This window comes from Leuciscus leuciscus (genome assembly GCF_965113295.1).
Source record: "Leuciscus leuciscus genome assembly, chromosome: 15".
NCBI lineage: Eukaryota > Metazoa > Chordata > Actinopteri > Cypriniformes > Leuciscidae > Leuciscus > Leuciscus leuciscus.
The window spans coordinates 15,286,640-15,307,515 of record NC_138739.1 but is presented as its reverse complement, the minus strand read 5'-3'; the positions used below and the strand labels follow the sequence as shown (position 1 = coordinate 15,307,515).

Below are 20,876 nucleotides of genomic sequence, written 5' to 3'. Positions count from 1 at the left end.
CGGATATAGCGTCGATAAGAAGCTGTATACATAATACAGCCTGCTGATCTGAAAGCGTGTATTCGAAGTCGTGAAAATGAAGGATAGCATGTTAAAGGCGCTTTTTTGGATACATTTTCTCCACCATGGTAAGACATTTAAGTTTTACAGCCTCACTTCTGGGTTCATTTTGTACCAGTTATAGTCACCTCATATTCTACAGAAATGTATTATTTGTATTTTGCACGCAGGGTGTTTTCATTGACCACTGCATGTAGCCATTTGCTACATTCTCTGTTCAGGTTAGCGATAGCTAACGATGAAGTGACAAACGTTCGTTTTTGCGGCACAAACGAATGGCATAGTTTTGGAGATTATTTCGTTTTATGGCGTGCAACTTCACGGAGGTAATCAGGCCTACAAAACCAAGTCAGTTGTTTTTAGTTCAGTCAGTGGCATGAATCAAAAAAAGTATGTGATCAAAGTATTTGCATGTGGAGTCTGTAAATGCGCGGGTCAAGCATTCCAATAGGCTTAAACTGGCCTAATAGCGTGATTAAATGTTGTCATCAGTATAAACTATCCAAAAATAAGCCTATAGGCCTACACACTTGCTGTAACAGCGTGTCATGCTAAAATCGCATACTAGCGTAGTACCACCATTTTCATATATTTTGGTGCGTTTAAGTTCTTTCTAGGTGGGAATTAAGTCGATCGTGTTTACGACCGCAGGCGTTCAAGGTCACTTTCATCGGAGTAAGATGGCGGTGTACTTTCTCTTAAAGGGGTGGTATAAAGCTCTTTTCACAAGATGTAAAATAAATCTCTGATGTCCACAGAGTGTGTGGTAAGTTTTAGCTCAAAATACCCCACAGATATTTTTATATAGCATGTTAAAGTTGTCACTTTTTTGAGGGTTTGCAGAAACCCACCGTTTTGTGTCTGGCCCTTTAAATGCAAATATGCTGCTGCTCGCGACACAGAGGGCGGGGTTTCAAGAGCTCGTGTGTGTTAGCAGCTCCGATTACCTCAACCAGACACACATACACAGAGTAAAATGACAGAAACTGTTCTGCCCAGGGCCGGTGTAGCAGTCGATTCTGTTCCCTACCGGAATTCCCTTTCCCTTTACGCAATCATACTACAAATCATGCGTAGTTACCCAGTTACCATACGTACCATCAGAACTGAATACGAGCAAGAAGCACAACTGAATGTACGGGAAGCCAAAAGGTTAAAAAAGGATTGTATTTTTTCCCGAAATTTAAGCGTTTTTTTATTATTATTTTTTTAGAAGCGAGTTTATCCCCATCTTTCAATTCAATCCAGATCATTTCTTTTCAAATTAAAAAAAAAAAAAGATAAAAAAAGAAAACAATAATATGAGGAACTCTTTTTCTCATGTGTTTTTTGGTGACATTTAACATATTGTTAATACATTTTGTATACTGTTTACAAAGTTGTATATCATAAACCTGTCATCTCTGACGTTTTGCCATCTTTATAAATAATAATAAGACCATAATATGAGGCATTGAGTTTGGACATAAACACGGTCAGATAAGGCAATTTGTATGGGCAAAATTCAACTGAATATATTCAGACATAATACAAAAACTATGAACAAGTGCAAGATTAATTCAATTCACAGAAATATTACTGGAGTGTGAGAACCATTTTATTATGCTGCAGTGTAGCAAGGCAATTAAATGTTGCGCCAATGTGTTTGCCCTTTTTCGCTTTCCGTACATCCAGCTGCTTTGATGCGCATGCGCTGTCAGCAGACACTGAGGGGGAACAGTAATTCCGTTAGGGAACAGAATCGACTGCTACACCAGCCCTGACCAATTTGCAACCGAAATGCTTGTTTTGGTATAGCCTATAAGCAAGCTGCATTCTGCATTAGTGCCAGGGTAGGCTACTGATAATGTATTGCAAGAAACCATATTGCAATGTATTGCTTTATCAATTATTCTTCCCACCTCAACTAAAGTGTGGAGCAAGCACTAATATATTCTTTTGGAATTGGGCTTTATTTATCTAATTATTATTCTTTTTTTAAATAAATAATTGTAAACATATTTTGATGTCTTATTGTATGCCTGATTTGATTAAAAATGTTGACTCATAACAACAGCACTAATGAACAGCTAAATGCACCGCTGACAAACAAATCTTTTGAGACAAATGAACAAGCACACCCATAACAAAATCTTTTAATTGAAAGGCAACACAATGAGGGTTAAAGAACAAATGAGGAATTGTCACTCAAAAGCACCACAGCTTTACAAAAAATAAAGAGGACACAATCGTAAACTGGTATAGAAAAAAATAAATTGGGCGACATCTATGCATTTACATCTATTAGGTGACATCTTACCCATTTACATTTAATAATGGAAAGGGACCACTCCAGGGGTCTCCAGGTAGACTGTTTCACAAAAATAAAGACTGACTTAATTTAGACCAAAAAAATTAGACACCTTGGGCCGGTTTCACAAAGATAGACTTTGATTATGGCTTAGTAAGACTTCAGAGACTAGTAGATAGTCAGACTTCAGATAGACATTAAATCAGACGGTTGCACAAAGCACTTAAGACTCTGACTATTTTAAGTAGGACTACACTGCAGTGCATTCTGGGTAAAATAAGACATTTCAAAACCAAAAACTTGGCGGATCGAGTAAGGCAGTGGTTCCCAACCTTTTTCCTTGGGGGCCCCCCCCTATGTACATATTTAACAATCCGTGACCCAGGCATTGAAGGCATTATAGCCTACTATTCCTGCCAAACTTCCATGGTTGCAGTTAGTGTTACTACAGTAAAGCCATGGTGAATGTTGCTGATCTGTGGACACTGGATAGTTCATTCATGGTACAATGTTTCTTCCAGGTTTCCACGCGCTGTTTGATCCGTTAATAACAGAGAAATGTAAATGTTTCTCACTAGATCTCGTAGTGATGTTATTACTTCTGTGGCGAATTCAAATGCTTTCTTTACTGGATCTCTTAGCGCTGTGTAGTAACAGTGTCGCTTGATCACAGTCGGCTCGCGCTGCACTGGTCCAAACTGATAAACGGTCCTTCAACCACACAATAACGAGCAGTTTCGTTCCGCTTGCATTACGTTTGCCATTTGATGTTGGGCAATGTTGTGGTCGAGCCGGTGTCTCTTACATTATGAGCGCGCTTGCCACGCGCAACGCGCCTACATTTGAAATAACGAAATTGTAATTGAAATCGGCATTGTAAGCATATGATTTTTTTTAAACTTTGAAAAAATATTTTTATATAAAATGATTAGTGGAACATTTTATGCATCTTTATTCACCTCAAAGCATATCCGCTCCCGCGCCCCCCCTGTGAACTCTGGCGCCCCCCTGAGGGGGGTGCGGACCCCAGGTTGGGAACCAATGGAGTAAGGTACCTAAAAACCCTATCCCTTCTCATAGCTCTCTCCATAACGTCGTCAGCAAACCACAATTTATGAGACATTTTCCCTTTTCTTTTGGCTGTTTGTAATGTAACTGATTGTTACTGCTGGGCCGGTTTCACAAAGCTATTTTAGACCGGTCTATAGTGTTAGACAAGTCTAAAATTTGCTCATAGACTAGTCTAATGCAAGTTTCACAAAAATAAAGACTGACTTAATTTAGACCAAAAAAATGAGTTACCCCCAGGCTAACTTAGGTCTAAGACTCTGTTACCTTGGCAACCAGCGGTAACAATCAGTTACATTACAAACAGCCAAAAGAAAAGGGAAAATGGCTCATAATTTGTGGTTTGCTGACGACGTTACCATTTCAGTGGTGTTACCATTTCAGTGGTGTCTTTAAGTTTCTCTTGGGGTCCTCCTCCCGTTTTTGGATATTTCCTCTTAAATATTTCTTTTTTGGCATCTTGTACCATGTTTTTGTATCTTTTCTGTACGTCTTTAACGCTCTGCTCAACGGTCGGATTAACGCTGTTAACTGTCGTAGCAATCTTTTTACAAATTAAAAATTTCTTCTTGTTGCTACATTCTCCGCTAAATTTCCCAAGTAAAATGTCCTTGTAACTGTTATACTCCTCCAACAAACACATATTTTCTGCTGGGGTAAACTGCACTGAGCGGTTGAATGCACTTACTCGATCTGCCAAGTTTTTTGTTTTGAAAAGTCTTATTTTACCCAGAATGCATTGCAGTGTAGTCCTACTTAAGATAGTCAGAAGCTGTGTCTGAAACCGCTCACTCGTTCACTCATTCACTAATCCCTACATAGTGAATGGCAGTTGAGTGCGTTACATCGAGCAAAGAGTGAACGAAAATGAGTGAGCGAATTCGGACGCTGACATAATTATCACGCGCCAGAGAGCTTGGACAATTTCGTCATAAACATTACCTACCCATCTTTAATATTTCCTTTTTTGGCTGTATGAATTGTATACAATTGTATGTATGTATTTTTCACGTTTATTGCGTTATTTGATTAAAAAAAAGATAATAAAAACACTTGCTTGTCATATTTATTTACTTTTTACATTTATATGTGAAAATAAAAGAGAACAAAACACTACACAACACATTTGTTTATTCAAATATAGATATAACGGTGTATAAATAAATAAATAAATAAATAAAAGAGAACAAAACACTACACAACACATTTGTTTATTCAAATATATAAACAGAAAAACAAACAAATAAATAAATAAATAAATAAAACTGTCCAAAAAAACAACAACCTCCGTTATTTAAACATTACTTTCATTACTTCAAACATTACTTTCGCGGGGTTTCCAGTCAGTGTCCTTCAGCTTACTCCTGAGGTAAACCAGGCATAAAATGTGCTTATATTTTGTTGCTTTAACATTTTTTTCTTTCTTAAAAACATCGGGAAACCTTGACTCACCATGTTGAAAAGCTCTCGGGTGGCAGGCAGGCAGGCAGGCAGGTGTCTGGTCTTATAAATTATTGTTTTCTATCTCGCGTGCGCCGTTGCCATGGTGACATTGTTGCCGTCCGCCATTTTTATTTTTCATTCGCGCTCTATCGCCTTATCGTGTTGGATTGTGGGAAATAGTGTCTCAGCAAGTGTACATCGGATGTACACATGAATTCAGAGAGAGGATTGTGGGTAAAAGTAGTGAACGAATGTAGGGAATGATGTCGTTCACTCAGAATTCGGACACTACTACAAAATGGCCGACACCCTAAATAGTGCACTATATAGTGGATAGGGAGCGATTTCAGACACAGCTAGAGTCTTAAGTGCTTTGTGCAACGGTCTGATTTAGATGTCTATCTGAAGTCTGACTATCTACTATATCTAAGCCATAGTCAAAGTCTATCTTTGTGAAACCGGCCCAAGGTGTCTAATTTTTTTGGTCTAAATTAAGTCAGTCTTTATTTTTGTGAAACAGTCTAACTTGCATTAGACTAGTCTATGAGCAAATTTTAGACTTGTCTAATAGACCGGTCTAAAATAGCTTTGTGAAACCGGCCCCAGGGCGATCGACTACTGGGTCATTCTATGGTAATGTCAATTTTTCTGTCCCTAGCCTTTACATATTACACTTAAAAGACACTTTAGCGTTACAATTTCTTTACATTTTAAAATAAAACAATGCTATTTGAACAATTACACCTCCTTGAGCCATCAATGTGGCAATATTTGAGTTTTAATTAATTATATAGAATTCCAAGCACCACAGAAGTGCTCGTCCCCACAGTCATGTCCAGATGGAAAATGCTTTATTTGTCAATAACAGGGTTTTCCACCATTTAGAATACAATAATGTGTATAACTATCAAAAATATTATGTAAATGACACAGAAAAACAAAATGCAGAATAAATATTATAACATTTATAATGAAAGTAGTGGTCCCCTGGAGTTGTCACCGGTGTTACCGTTAAACAAATATCTCTTATTTTGAAATAAAAATTACACTGATGACATCACTTGACTTACTTCCTTACAATTTCCTGAATATCTATGAAGAAAAGCCCATAGTATATCCACTGGCTCTTTTCAGTTATCAGAAATCTTCTCATTTATCTTATGATTTCATGAAGCTTTTAGTTGAACTCACTGGTATGACCTACCTTATTGTTAGGGAATTGTAAAAATCTAGAATACAAATGGATTAAACTACATAATTTAGTATACCATGATTGAAAACATGTGGTTTGATACCTTGTAGTAGGCATTTTGTAAAATGACTTTTTCATGAAAATTGTCACTGGTGTCACCTTTCTTATGGGTAACACTAGTGAGTGACTCCCATTTATAGATAAACTTTATTCAAAGCTATTCATTTAGATTGAGTGCCAAATGTAACAATTTAGTCTCATCAACTTAATTATAGTTGAAGAATAATGATATTTGGTCTTATGTATGTCATAGATTCTCTGACTACATGTGCTGAGAGAATTTTTTGAAATAATATTTCATAAAAACCTTTAATATATTGCCAAAGTAGTAAGGTAACATCAGTAAAAAAAAAAAAGATATATGCGGTCTTTAAATAAATGCTCAAAAAATATACAAAAATCATTAAGCTGTCATTTATGTGTATTCATGAAGTCAAAGGGTAATCTAATAATGTGGTCTAAGTTTAAATGTTAGAAAAAATAAATACATGCTTGCCGTACCAAAAGTGGACGTTTATGTAGAATGATCTGGCATCTGTGGGACACAGAGTGGCAAGGCGTAGGGGTGAAAATATTCCCCTATGAAATGGGACACCATACTAGAGCTGAAACAACTAATCGATTTAATCGATTAAAATCGATTAGGCTTAAAATAGTTGTCAACTAATTTAGTCATCGATTAGTTGCTAAATAACTTTACCCACCCCCTCGCTAGTGAGTTTGAACTTTTGAAGTCCGGGAGGCGATTCAGAGTGCCTCTGGCTAAAGGTACTTTTAAAAAATCCTTTATTCCGAATGCCATTAGTATCCTTAATCAAATTAAGTGACAACAAGAAGGAGTTAACTTGATGTATTTAAGTATATTTATCTTTAGCATGATTTTTTTTTTTTTTTTTTTTTTTTGTGTATCATTTCTTTTTTAGAAATATTCTCTCTTGTACGAGCTGTTGTTTGTATGTCTATTGTATTTGTCTTTTAGTCTGGTGAGCCAAAGAAAAATTTCCACTTCGGTGGACAATAAAGATTTATTCTATTCTATTCTATTCTATAACTTTTATTTGCCGTAAGCGGCTCATTTCGTGCATATTTTAAATCTGCGGTGACCAAAGTGTGGCAGTAATGAGCCACCGGAGGTTTTACAGCCAGTACAGCAGGAGAAGTAGCGAATAGCCAATAGCTGGCTTCGTTTTATGTCATGTGCTTCCCACACAGCGTCTCTGCAGCATTCAGCGCGGAGGCAGGCGGCAGTGGAGTAAGCTCGAGAAAGAAAAAGAAAAAAGCGGAAGATAAAACTAATCGAACGAAGTCATCCAAAGTGTCCATCACTGCTCTTTTTCACACAGCAGGTTTTTTGTGTGTGTCCAATTTTATTCTGGACAACCTTCTGATGGATTTTACTTTAATAATACTTTAGTTCCATTCAGGTTTCATGCCATTGGCACTTTATTCGAAGGATTGTTTACCATTTCACAGCATAAGCTATAAAGCTGTTTCCCAGGTATTAGCTGTGTGTTTACAGGAAAATATAATAAAATGCAAATTACTGCAATTTTATTCTGTTTTACTCGTATTCTTCGTGAAAATATGTTCTGAAAGATTCCTTAATAAGCTTTGTTCGGGATGTTAAACTACTTTAGGAGCCCTAAGGACTGCCATGGTGAAAACATTATTTGAAATCTCCTTGTGAAATTTGCTAGAGTACTTATGGGTCAGTGTTTTGATTGCAGAAGAGTTCGACAAAGGATTACTAACACATAAAACACAACTCCAGGTATGTTTTTGATGAGGATATGACAATGCAAAATGGTTCATCTCTAAAAAGTCTATGTTGAATGATAAAGACCCTTTGTTAATAATTTACATGGGAAAAACTAAAATATAAGTACATAAACTGATTAATCGATTAATCGTAAAAATAATCGACCAATTAATCGATTATCAAAATAATCGTTAGTTGCAGCCCTATGTCGTCGCTAGCGCCTACGTCACAGGAGATGCGCCAATGTTTATCACAAACTTCCAAGATGCCGTCGTCAGCTGTAGTCATCTCAATTGCGTGGGTTACAGCTATTTTTTTTTTGCTTTTTTCTTCTGAAGTTTGCAGAAAACAACGGAGATGACGATATCTTCGATGCCTAAGTATTTTTGGACTTCAGGAAACGTTGCTCGTTGTCAGCGCGAAAATGAACGAGCCTCCGGGTTTCCTCAGCTGTCCCTGTTTGATAAAGAACATGCAAGACTGTTACAACATGTTGCAAAAAGCACAAAACTGTGTAAGCACTGTTCGTTTATTTATATCGTGTTTACATATAACCACAAGAAAACAATGCGTTCATAGCAGATTTAGGGTAAAAGATAAGCCAATTCCCTGCCTCAGTTACATTCACCAGTTATCAGACATGAAAATGTGTTGTGGGACTATCGTTAGCGAACTTCAGCGTTTTTTTTTTTTTTTTGGCAAACGTTTCTTTGAAGAACATGACCGTAATGTTCAAATATGAACACAAGATTGAATTCACAAGATCCTCCATGTTTGTTGAAGAGTTGCCAAAGCTGTGTCTGAAACCGCTCTCTATCAACTATATAGTGTGCACTATATCGGGTGTCGGCAATTTTGTAGTGGTGTCCGAATTCTGGCGCCGCCATTGATTAGCAGACTATCACCTGCTGTTAGCATTCCATTGACTCCAATTAATTTTGGCGTCACTTTGACAGCGAATAACTTTACATCTGAGGCGTTTAAAGACTCCATTTGTCCATTATTTATTTCTAAAGAAACACGACGATGTATAAAAGGCTCCATTACCTTGTATCTTACGTTATGGCCCTGTAGAAGCCGTTTTTGTAAAAAAAGGCTAACGATTGTGTCATAACCACGCGACTCTCTGTCGCACAGTAGAGAAATTACCATATAGACAGAAGGAGAAGCTCGCAGGCAATTGGGGGGACGTGGAGGCATAAAGTCAAGGGAGAAGCCCATAGAGAGTCATAAAGTTGCTCATGGACAGCTCCTACTCTCACTCTCCATCTCTGCAAGATTCTGAAGGGAATGATTCAGATTTCTCTTGGCACAGCTACTAGAAGACAGACGGGTTGCTCACGTCACATCTACGTCGTCAAGCTCAGTTTGAGTCTGTGCAGTACGCTCAGCCATCAGGAAGTGAGTGCTTCTAATTGACTTCACTTTTCTCCATTGAAATCTATGGGGTCGCTGTGTCCATTTCTTTTACTGTCTATGGAGTGAACGACATCATTCCCTACATTCGTTCACTACTTTTACCCACAATCCAATGCGTCGAGGACTGAGCATGCGTGAAAGTGCGGGAGCGAGCGAGTTTAAACCAGAGATTACTTTACAGCTTACTTATTTCTGCTTTAACATTTATTTCATGCTAGTTTTAGTTTGATTTATTATTATTATTAATCATTACATAAATAAAACATTAAAATATTGCGACAATATTATATAGATGAATTTTTATGTGACACTAGGCAATAGTAGGACATGAGGCTCTCTATGGCTTACCGATAGAAATTGTGTATGCAGAGGTCAGAATGCTCAGTGTGCTTTGATTTTCTGATGTCCACAATCAATTCCTTGGTTTTATTTAAAATTTATTTAGATATTTAAGTGAAGATTATTTTAAGAGCACCATTTCTGTGAACTTATGTCGACTGTCTTGTTGTTGTCTGTTATCAGTCTTACTATGGTGGTATCATCAGCAAACTTGACAATGGTATTGCTAGGATGAATGAGGGAACAGCCATTGGTGAAGAGGGAGTAGAGGAGGGGACTAAGAACACATTCCTGTGGAGTGCCAGTGTTAAGGATGAGTGTTTGAATTTAGTGATGGATAGAATTTGAAAGATGACACTTTGTTTATCGAAAGTAACAACACAATTATTGTGATTATTGGTGATTAAAGCTACAATATGTAATTTTTTTTTCGCCGCTAAGAGTCGTTAACCTCTTTCAATAATAAAGGCGCATGTTGATGACGCATAAGTCAAGTCAAGTCAAGTTTATTTGTATAGCGCTTTTCACAATACAGATTGTATCAAAGCAGCTTCACAGTATTCAATTTAAATAATACAACAAAGTTTGTTTCAAGAGGAATTTATTGATTTCTAAAGAAACACGTGGAGAAACAAATAAGTGGAATTATGGAACTTGCCGTCATCTAATAGTTTATGGATGAGTGAATACATTGATGTTTTTAACATGACTGTGGTGTGAAGCAGGGCGCGATTGCTAATGAGAGACAGATATCAGCGCCACACGCGAGTCCCGCGGATATAAAGGAATAAGGACATTTCATTCTACCGAATTAACTTACCCACAAGTGCTGAATAATACTCACACAGGTCAGTTTATTAGACAAATGAAACTTGTGAGGTAATGCAGCGCTGTTTCACTTGGTCTACACTATCACACTAAACTGCATTGTTGCATTCAACTGTGTGTTGAAATGTATCAAATGCATGTTATTTTATGTGTTAGTTTGTTGGCTATATGAGACTAGCAGTTAGCCAGATCAACATTAGAATAACATACTGATCCTATTCTAACATTTCATCATGTTGAACTATATAACATTGATTAGTTTTATGCACATTTGCTCACCTCTACATTTGCGCGTCTCTGTCAAGTCGAAGTTAATCGTGGACGTGGAGCTCGCATCTCGAAAACGCCACTGATATTGATCCTCGTTTTAGTTTTCCTTTTGTCCCGAAGTCTGCTCGCCATGGTCCATAATGTTTGAACGAAACAACATCAGCGTGAGCACGCTAGACGTAACGCAGTTGTCCACATCTGTTGCCATGGTTACTATGGCAGTACGAGCGGAAACCAGGGATAACGTGGATATTACATTGACAGGCGACAGGGTTTAAAATTGGAATTTCTCTGAAATTAAAAATCTTTGGGAACTTTTGGGATATTGTAAGTACACAACTGCAGGAAATATATCACACTGTGCAAGTGATTTTGGGATATTTTATTACAATTTAATAGAGATCAGGTTAATATTATTTTATTTGTAGCTTTTATAGAGATTTGGTTACATTTAACAGTCTCAATTTAGTATTTTTCATGGGTAATGGCTAATGGGTGTAATATTAATTTTGAAGACATGAAAATACTTGTTTGCATGAATTCACAAATGTATGTATTGAGAAAGCGGTAAATGAATCATGATGTGTGTTGTATGATGTTCATTAAGTTAAGATCGTCCATGAGACTCATGTATGTTTGTCTGATGAGTGAATGTGTAAATCAGTGATGTTCCTCTGCTGTTTGCTCGCATGTTACATTATGAATCCAGACGCACAATCTTTATTATATAATAGAAAAACATTTTCACAGTGTTTTTCCTGTTGTGTTTAGTATTTTAACTTACGGTTCACTGTTGATTTCTTTTTCAGGTGCATCGTGTGTTGATACAGACAGAATGTCAGTGTCAGTGACGGCAGGAGATTCAGTCACTCTAAACACTGGTGTTAAAACAAACCAACAAGGACAAAACGTATGGTATTTCAAGGACATTCGCATCGCTAAAATCAATAGAGATCTCAGTACGATCTGTACAGATGTTCAGTGTAATGAAGGCACTGAGAGATTCAGAGACAGACTGAAGCTGGATCATCAGACTGGATCTCTGACCATCACAAACATCACAAACACAGACTCTGGAGAATATACACTGAAGATCATCAGAAACAGCAGCGACACTGAAAAGATCTTCAGTGTTTCTGTTCATGGTGAGTCATTATGTTTAAAAGACAATAATGTTAAATCGCATCATAAATGTGTTTAGTGAATTATTATTTTTGACATTCAGAGTTTTTTTTCTTTACCTGTATATTAATTCACATACAGTATGCAGATCATTTCTTAATTATTTTTCTAAATAAAAAATATGTTAGTTTTAACTGTTAGTTTTGCAGTTGTGCTCTGGTAATATTGGCAGTTTCTTATACAATCTCTGAATAGCTCTCTGAATAGCTTTTCTTAGATACATATTTAATGTAAAATAAGTGTGTAAAATGTGTTCATAATCATGAAAGTTGAATAAATGTTGCTTGTCAGATTTAAAGTCAAGAAATGCATTTGCAGTCATATTCATGTTCACAGTTCTCTCATGTTGTATAGTTTGTTTTTCAGCAAAAGATCCTCCAGCATCTGTTGGTTTGTTTCAGGTGTTCCTGCTGCTGAACGAGATGAAGTGAAGATAAAGTCAGTGAAGGAGGGAGAATCTGTTACTTTAGATCCTGGTGTAATAAAAAACACAAACGATGTGATGACATGGTTTTATAATGATATTCTCATCACTGAAATCACTGGAGATCAGAGTAAGATCTGTACAGATGTTCAGTGTAAAGAGAGATTCAGAGACAGACTGAAGCTGGATCATCAGACTGGATCTCTGACCATCACAAACACCAGAAACACACACTCTGGAGAATATAAACTACAGATCAACAGCAGCAACAGCAGCTTCAGCATCCGTCGTCGCCGCAGCAGCGTTACCATTATAAAGAGCTTCATGGTTTCTGTCATCGGTAAATATAATTCTATGTAATTAATTTTAAAATACATTTTAACGTTTTAAATCAATTCAAGAGAACTTTGACACAATGTTATAATATAATATATTATAAGTAATGCAAATGCATATTACCTGCACCATTCTTTGATAGTCTCAGTCTTGTCTCGTATCAACCACATTTGTGGTTGGATGTAAAACTTCCTGCTTCAAATGGACACAACTCTCTAGTAACAATGACTGTCTGTCTCCAGCTGTTCCAGATTCAGGTCTGTCTGAAGGTGCTATAGCAGGAATATGTGTTGTGGTTATTTCTGTTCTGATGGTCATTGCTGGTGCAATTAAAAAAGGTAAGAATTATACGGCTGATTTACCAATACAGAAATATTAAATTAAGTGTGAAAAGAATTGTTAAATTGCATTTATATTCTAATTAAACAAAGTAATGTTTAATTGAGCTGCTTGTTGTTCAAACAGGCATCTGGAAGCAGCACAATGATCAGGGTCCCCAAAAGGTCGGTCTAAGCTTTACACTGGACTTAAGTTACGCCTAGCTTTCCAATTAATATATGAAGAGTTCAGATGCAAAAGCCTCTAAATGCCATCTGAAATTTTCTTATAGAATGATCATTTTTATCAAGCACGTATATTTAAATTCAATAATTTCACTTAAATGGCAATGAAGATTACCTATTAATTGTCATTTAAGTGAAATTACTGAACTTAAATATACAAGCTTGATAAAAATGATCATTCTATAAGAAAATTTCAGATGGCATTTAGAGGCTTTTGCATCTGAACTCTTCATATATACCTGTTGCACCATCTAAAACTATGACTAGGCGCAGCTAGGCTTAGCGTAGACGATGCACATACACACTGACATGTTCTACTGCATTGATAGGTTAGACGCCGTTTGTGTTACTATGGTTACAAATTTAAATTTATTGGCTCCAGTGAAAAGAGAAAAAATTACTGAACTGAAAAAAAGAAAATTAAATTATAATAAAAATTCAATACATTTATATAGTGCTTTTCTGGGTACTTAAAGCGCTTTTACATATGGAAGGGGGCAGAAAGTAACTAATTACAAATACTTTCGTTACAGTACTTTATTTTTATTCTACTCAAGTAAAAGTACCACAATTTAATTATAAAATAAAGTATTCAACTTCGCTATATTTATTTTCCATAATACACAAAGGTGTATTATGCACAAAGGTGCTGACGGAGCAACAGGGAGAGCTGACATTTGACAGACACTTTTCAAACTACTGCCGTGGAGCCCTGCGCGTCAGCCAATAACTGACAGTTCTGAAGGGCGTCAGCCAATAACTGACAGTTCTGAAGCGCGTCAGCCAATAACTGACAGTTCTGAAGCGCGTCAGCCAATAACTGACAGTTCTGAAGCGCGTCAGCCAATAACTGACAGTTCTGAAGCGCGTCAGCCAATAACTGACAGTTCTGAAGCGCGTCAGCCAATAACTGACAGTTCTGAAGCGCGTCAGCCAATAACTGACAGTTCTGAAGCGCGTCAGCCAATAACTGACAGTTCTGAAGCGCGTCAGCCAATAACTGACAGTTCTGAAGCGCGTCAGCCAATAACTGACAGTTCTGAAGCGCGTCAGCCAATAACTGACAGTTCTGAAGCGCGTCAGCCAATAACTGACAGTTCTGAAGCGCGTCAGCCAATAACTGACAGTTCTGAAGCGCGTCAGCCAATAACTGACAGTCCTGAAGCGCGTCAGCCAATAACTGACAGTCCTGACAGTCCTGAAGCGCGTCAGCCAATAACTGACAGTCCTGAAGCGCGTCAGCCAATAACTGACAGTCCTGAAGCGCGTCAGCCAATAACTGACAGTCCTGAAGCGCGTCAGCCAATAACTGACAGTCCTGAAGCGCGTCAGCCAATAACTGACAGTTCTGAAGCGCGTCAGCCAATAACTCACAGGTCTGAAGCGCGTCAGCCAATAACTCACAGGTCTGAAGCGCGTCAGCCAATAACTCACAGGTCTGAATGACTTAATATAGGATGCTATAACGGTGTAACATTAATGTACCCTTTGAATAGCTGTCCTTTTAAAAAAAAAAAGTTTTTATCACTATGGAAGCAGAACTTGACAGAGTAAAAACAAACAAACAAAAAAACCCACAAATTATTAGCCAGATAAATGAAATAACACACATATACTTACAAAGTAGTATTCTTTGGTATCTTGTATTTTTGTGTTTATGTAACTGAAACTTTAATCATGATAATGTTCTGTATTTTCTTCCAGAAGAATGGTGTTGAAGACTCGACAGTGGACACCTCATACTGATGCCAAATATCAATATTACAATCTGTCATTTGCTATTTGTTCATCGGAACGTCGTCTCTTTGGTCGTGTGTCGGCCATATCAAAATTCAAGAGAATATAATTCTAACGTTAGTCGTTGGCGTTGTCTAGGACATCTCTCCTCTAGCTAACTTCCCTCTTCATGCTTCTCTCTCCTCCACTCCTCACACCCCCTTCATGTGCACACACTATAAACCCCCAACCCCCACCCCCAAATCATTCTTGTCGGTTTTTGGCTGGAACACTGTTTGTTGTGTTTCGTGGTGCGGGTTTGCCCAGTTTGTTTTTGTTGCCGTTTGTGGAGCCTGGGGTGTCTTTTTACAGGGTGTGTTCAGGGGACAGGCAGCTAGCTAGCGGATAAAAAAACGTGTGACATCGCTTAGAGCACCTTTAAAGCCATATCTACTCTGCCAGCGAGCTTGTTTCATGCCATCAGTTATTGTTCACAAGTATACCTACATCTACCTCACAATATTAGGCCTATCACAGTATTAGGGGGTGGATGTGGGTTTGTCTGGAGTAATCACTGTTTGTACTTAATACATAATTTGAATTAAAAATAAAGTTGTCCTCCGACGAGGGGGGGTGGTGGCGGGCAAAAAAAAACAATATTACAGTATATTTAAGATATGCACTTAAGCTATGCACTTATAAATCTTAAGCTTTGCAATTATATACAAGCATTACCATATCTCTCTCACATTGTATACAGGGAGTACGTTCTCACTTATTTCTGAACATCATTCTTTCCATATTTATGTGTTAAGTGTTGATTCTGCACACAAATGCAGGCCAGCTGCTATGCAACATACCTTTTGCTCGCTGTTAGAATCAAATAAGCTGTCTACTTGAAGGTGCTCTAAGAGATGTTGGGTGACGTCACTTCTTGGCTAACTCAACCCTCTCTCCTCCTCATCCCGTCCCCTCCCTCTCCCTTCCGTGCTTCCTGAAACAGGCTTTTCCGATGTAAATTCGGGACTTCGTGCGTTCCTTCTCCTTTTCCCTCTTCTTTGCTATTTGTTCATCGGAACGTCGTCTCTTTGGTCGTGTGTCGGCCATATCAAAATTCAAGAGAATATAATTCTAACGTTAGTCGTTGGCGTATACGTATATTTTATACGTATATGTTAATCGTTTTCTGAAAAGAAAAGCAGATGTGGGAGACAGACCTGTGCAGGGAAAAGCTTCGAAGTGTGTGGTGAGAAAATACGACGCTGAATACATTAAATTTGGTTTTATAAGGGCAGGTACTGAGGGAGTCGCACACGGACGAGAAGCGCAGCGCTGCGTCTACAACTCGAGGTATCGAACACGCGCACTTTCTCAGTTTATGGCCAGCAATATTATGTTTAAGGACATTACGAAATTAAGATAATGTCTGTACTATGTTATGATTGCAATTCAATTTTCAATTACAATTAAATACAATCGTTGCTGAGTCTGCAGTCTGAACACTTTACCTCAGGACGTACATTAACTGAATTAATTGAGAATCTCACCTGAAAATCCGGTCATTTTCATCCACGCAGCTGATTTCTGTAAATTTGAATATAAAACTAAATGTATCTTGCAGCACAGGATGAAGTCAGTATATAGGCTACATTAATGACGCTTTGATACAAATGTAATGTAGTAAATTTAATATAAAACTATGTAAATGGCGCTCTGTGGCGCGACAGGTTTTTGAACAGAATCTTGAGCCATAGCTGTGTGTACACTCAGAGAAAATAATGTGTTCGAATTTTAAAGATGTGCCGCTGCGCTTCTCGTCCGGTGTGCGACCCCCTTAAGCCGAAGGCGCATGTGGAGAAATGTTGTTGAATGTGGATTCAGGTGTTGAATGTGGAGAAATATTGTCATATGAGGCGCTAAAACCATCAAAGCTGCAGAGACATTTGAACAAAACTGGGCTGTTTAATATTGTTTAAAACAGTCAAGTTCATATCACTAACTGTATTTGATAAATTACACTTACAGTATAGGCTATGTAAATTGGGGTGAATTAACTTTGTTGAACGTTTCGTATCTATACCACGAATGTTATTTCTCCTACCATTTATACGGCAAACATTTTTTGGCGTGCATATGATACGCACTGCATGCCGTGTAATACGCACGCACTCCCCACCCCTAATCCTACGCATATGCACGCAAAAAACATTTTTGGCGTATAAAAATGCCACGAGAAATAACATCCATGTTATAGCGAATAGAAAGAATCCCCTCTTGTGTGTCTGACCTGTTGTTACAGGTATGTTAGCCTGTTATTGTTACAGGAATAGTTACTGAGTAAACCTGCAAAGTATTTTTGATACAAGGACAGTTTATCTATATAGCTGACTCAGCTACAGTGGCATAACAGATTAACAGCAGAGTATATCATTGTACTTTTAGAATTTTCTGTTATTCTGTGTTCATACTATCATATGTGGAAAGGTGGTCCTCAGAATGTTTTTAAACACTCATTGGTGGGCCATGAGTTGCAAAAGGTTGAGAACCCCTTAGAGCACCTTTAAAGCCATATCTACACTGCCAGCGAGCTTGTTTCATGTGTCTAATGTGAAGAAAACAGCCAGCATATCATTACTATTACATAAAGTCAGTATTAGTGGTTATTTTTTTCTATTTTTTTTTCAAACGGTTATCTGTTATTTTCACAACGGCAATAACTCCTTATTGCCACTTGGCACCCAAGTTCTATTCAGTTAATGGCACATGTACTGTATGTATTTTCCTATAACAATATATGAATGATTCACGTTCCATAACTGAATAGGGTCAACACCCATTAGGGTGTTACGGAATGTAAAACATTCCATAACCAAATGAAAACTTAACACAATGTGCCAACTTCCGACCGATATCAATGTAAAAATAAAAAAGTAAAACACTTTCTGCCAGACTATAAGCTGTAATCACCTTTATGCCTTAAAGGATTAGTTCACTTCAGAATGAAAATTTCCTGATAATTTACTCAACCCCACATCATCCAAGATGTTCAAAACATTCCAGGATTTTTCTCTATATAGTGACTTCAATGGGGTCCAACGGGTTGAAGGTCCAAATGCAGTTTCAATGCAGCTTCAAAGGCTCCGAGGAACGCAGTCGCATCACAGAGCTAGTGTAAGATGAGCATTTGTGGTTAAAGTATATACATTTTTTTGTAATTTCTTTTTCCGAAAATGGCAGATCGTTTCGCATGATAAGACCCTTATTCCTCGGCTGGGATCGTGTAGAGCCTTTGAAGCTGCACTGAAACTGACATTTGGACCCCACTGAAATCACTATATTATGGAGAAAAATCCTGGAATGTTTTCCTCAAAACCTTCATTTCTTTTCGACTAAAGAAAGACATGAACATCTTGGATGATGTGGGGGTGAGTAAATTTTCAGGAAATTTTAACTCTGAAGCGCTTTGAGTTTGAGAAAGGTGCATTACAAATAAAATGTATTATTATTATTATTATTATTATTTCAGAATAATATTTCAGACATACTTCAGAATAAGGTTGATTAATTACTTTTAATAATAACTCCATGCCTGAAGACAAACAACCATACTTAATACTATCGCTAGATGAAGAACAAGCATTAGACAGGGTAAATTGTTAATTTCTCTCTGGATGAAAATACTCTATAAATCCCCTGTGGCCTCCGTTAATAGAATCATCTCAAAGGTACTCAAGGATGCCTATTGCCTTCTCTAACATTTGCACTTTTTATTAACTACTGAACTACTGGCAGCTGCAATTAGGCAATCCTATAGTATTTCTGGAATTTAATCAGATTCATACTGCCATAAAATAAGCTCATATAATGCAACAATACAACTCATTAACCGTTTTAGCAGGGTGTCTGGCTACTTCCTTTGCACAAAGTCTGAGATGCCCTATCACTGTGAACCTCTCTTACAAGAAATTAAAAAAAACAACCTTGACTGATAGATCAAACTGACTTTTTTCATAAAAACTGTCGCATAACATTAATTAAAGAGTAATTCTCACCAAAATGCAACCTAGGGTCTTTTTGTTAATCTACCCGAGGCAAACTTTAATTTAAAGGCATAATTAGAATGGAAACGCCACTTTTAAGTTTGACCGTATTTTCGTTTTCGGTACATGGGGCACTACTATGATAGCATCAAAATCGCTATTTTTAAAACACTAAGAAGGCTCGACACAACATGAAACTTTGCTCGAAGTATCACCAGGGGCTCTACACATGAACTCGAGCATTGAGAACATTGTATGTGTACACAGAGTTTACTAAAAAGAAAGATTTTGAACAACTCACTGCCGGCATTTTGACAGTCAAAAATAGTCGATCTCCGAATGCAACGTAACAGGGAGGAGAGTAAAGATGGAAAGCTCCAAATAAAGCTTAGTTCCATATAATTTCACGGATAATTTATTGTTTTGTCGTTAGTGAAAATCAATATTGACCTTGTATTTGAAAAAGGATCCTCATAAGAAACAATACTAAAATTCAGAGTCAGTTCATTCGCATTCGGAAATCGGCTATATTTGACTGACAAAAATGCTGGCGGACACAGCTACAGTGAGTTGTTCAAAACCTTTCTTTTTAGTAAACTGTGTACACAATGTTCTCAATGCTGGAGTTCATGTGTAGAGCCCCTGGTGAAACTTCGAGCACAGTTTCATGTTGTGTCGAGCCTTCTTAGTGTTTTAAAAATAGTGATTTTGATGCTATCATAGTCGTGCCCCATGTACTCCCATTCAAAATGAACATTTCCCCTGAAAATAAATTACTTTTTTTTTTTCTTTTTTTTTTTTTGATTCCTGTGATTCAACCCCCAGGTTGGTTCTCCTCTCTCGATAAGTGCAATAAGAAGCCTTGTATAAAACCATCCAACTTGGAGAAGCAAAAAGCAATAAGGAGGATTTGGAACCCCTACATTTTTTTTTTCAGCAACTAATATATCCATCACTCAACCCATAACCTAAATTCGATTTGACTAAACAGAGACGATAAACTTATGACACTATTAGATATTAAATCTCTACCATTCATAGACAAATCTTTAAAAATGCATCATGGTATGATGCATTTAAAAATGCATCATACAAAAATAACATTGGCATCACTACCTCATTAAATGCCTGGTGAAACTATGCATTAAATTAAACCAATGTATTAAACTACAGCCTATAACTATCAAATCATATCCTACCATGTTATGTCTTATATTAACCAAATCTTATATCTACACTAGCCATAGCCAAACCTCAATAACAATTTATACTCCTTGCACAAACTATAAATTAATTAATTAATTACACTTGACTGAAAAAAAAAACTCTAAACAGACCTACCTCAGTCTACTTATACAAACTTTTGTTTACATTCCTTCAATACATAGATACCTCATATCAATACATAGATGCCTCATATCAATACATAGATACCTCATTAGAATACTTGACTCACATTAACAACACAGATATGCTGGCTGTTGGACTGACTAAATCACATACGCTGTTATTCTTTATGCTGCAACTTTTGTCCTACATTTCAGTGCCTTCAGAAATAAGCACATTTCACCATCCACGGGTGCCTGTTTACACTTGAGTGTTTACATCAATGTATAGAGTATCTGTTGGTTTACATCAATGTTTGCGTGAATGAATGTACATATAGTGTTTGACTGTTTACATGCAAATATGTGCAATACACCCACTTTAAATGTGTTGTGCTGTTTCATTTGGGGCTCTACTTTGCACATTGAGCTTTCTTTGTCTCTTTTCCTTAATTTTGTTTTTGTTTGCTATCTTTCTATTGTATTTGTGAATTATTATTTTTTGTACTTTTTTTTTTTTTACACCTTTATTAAAAAAGATAAAAACATACAGTATTTCTTT

The 20,876-nt window shown here is 37.1% G+C and overlaps 1 protein-coding gene and 1 long non-coding RNA gene across 2 annotated transcripts in view; one reads left to right on the top strand and one right to left on the bottom strand.

Moving 5' to 3' along the window:
- The first annotated feature begins 4 nt into the window (after positions 1–4).
- On the top strand, positions 5–20,057 carry LOC309476174 (uncharacterized protein). Its single transcript, XM_082139413.1, has 5 exons — positions 5–128; positions 11,538–11,873; positions 12,312–12,674; positions 12,913–13,008; positions 14,938–20,057. Exons 1-5 carry the CDS (start codon positions 77–79, stop codon positions 14,949–14,951), a joined length of 861 nt encoding a protein of 286 aa, XP_081995539.1. The 5' UTR covers positions 5–76; the 3' UTR covers positions 14,952–20,057.
- Positions 13,318–20,876, bottom strand: part of LOC309476444 — a 247,752-nt gene continuing 240,193 nt past the window's right edge. Inside the window, exon 2 of the long non-coding RNA XR_014198156.1 lies at positions 13,318–13,380. This is a non-coding gene — a long non-coding RNA (uncharacterized lncRNA). The remainder of the gene's footprint in view (positions 13,381–20,876) is intronic.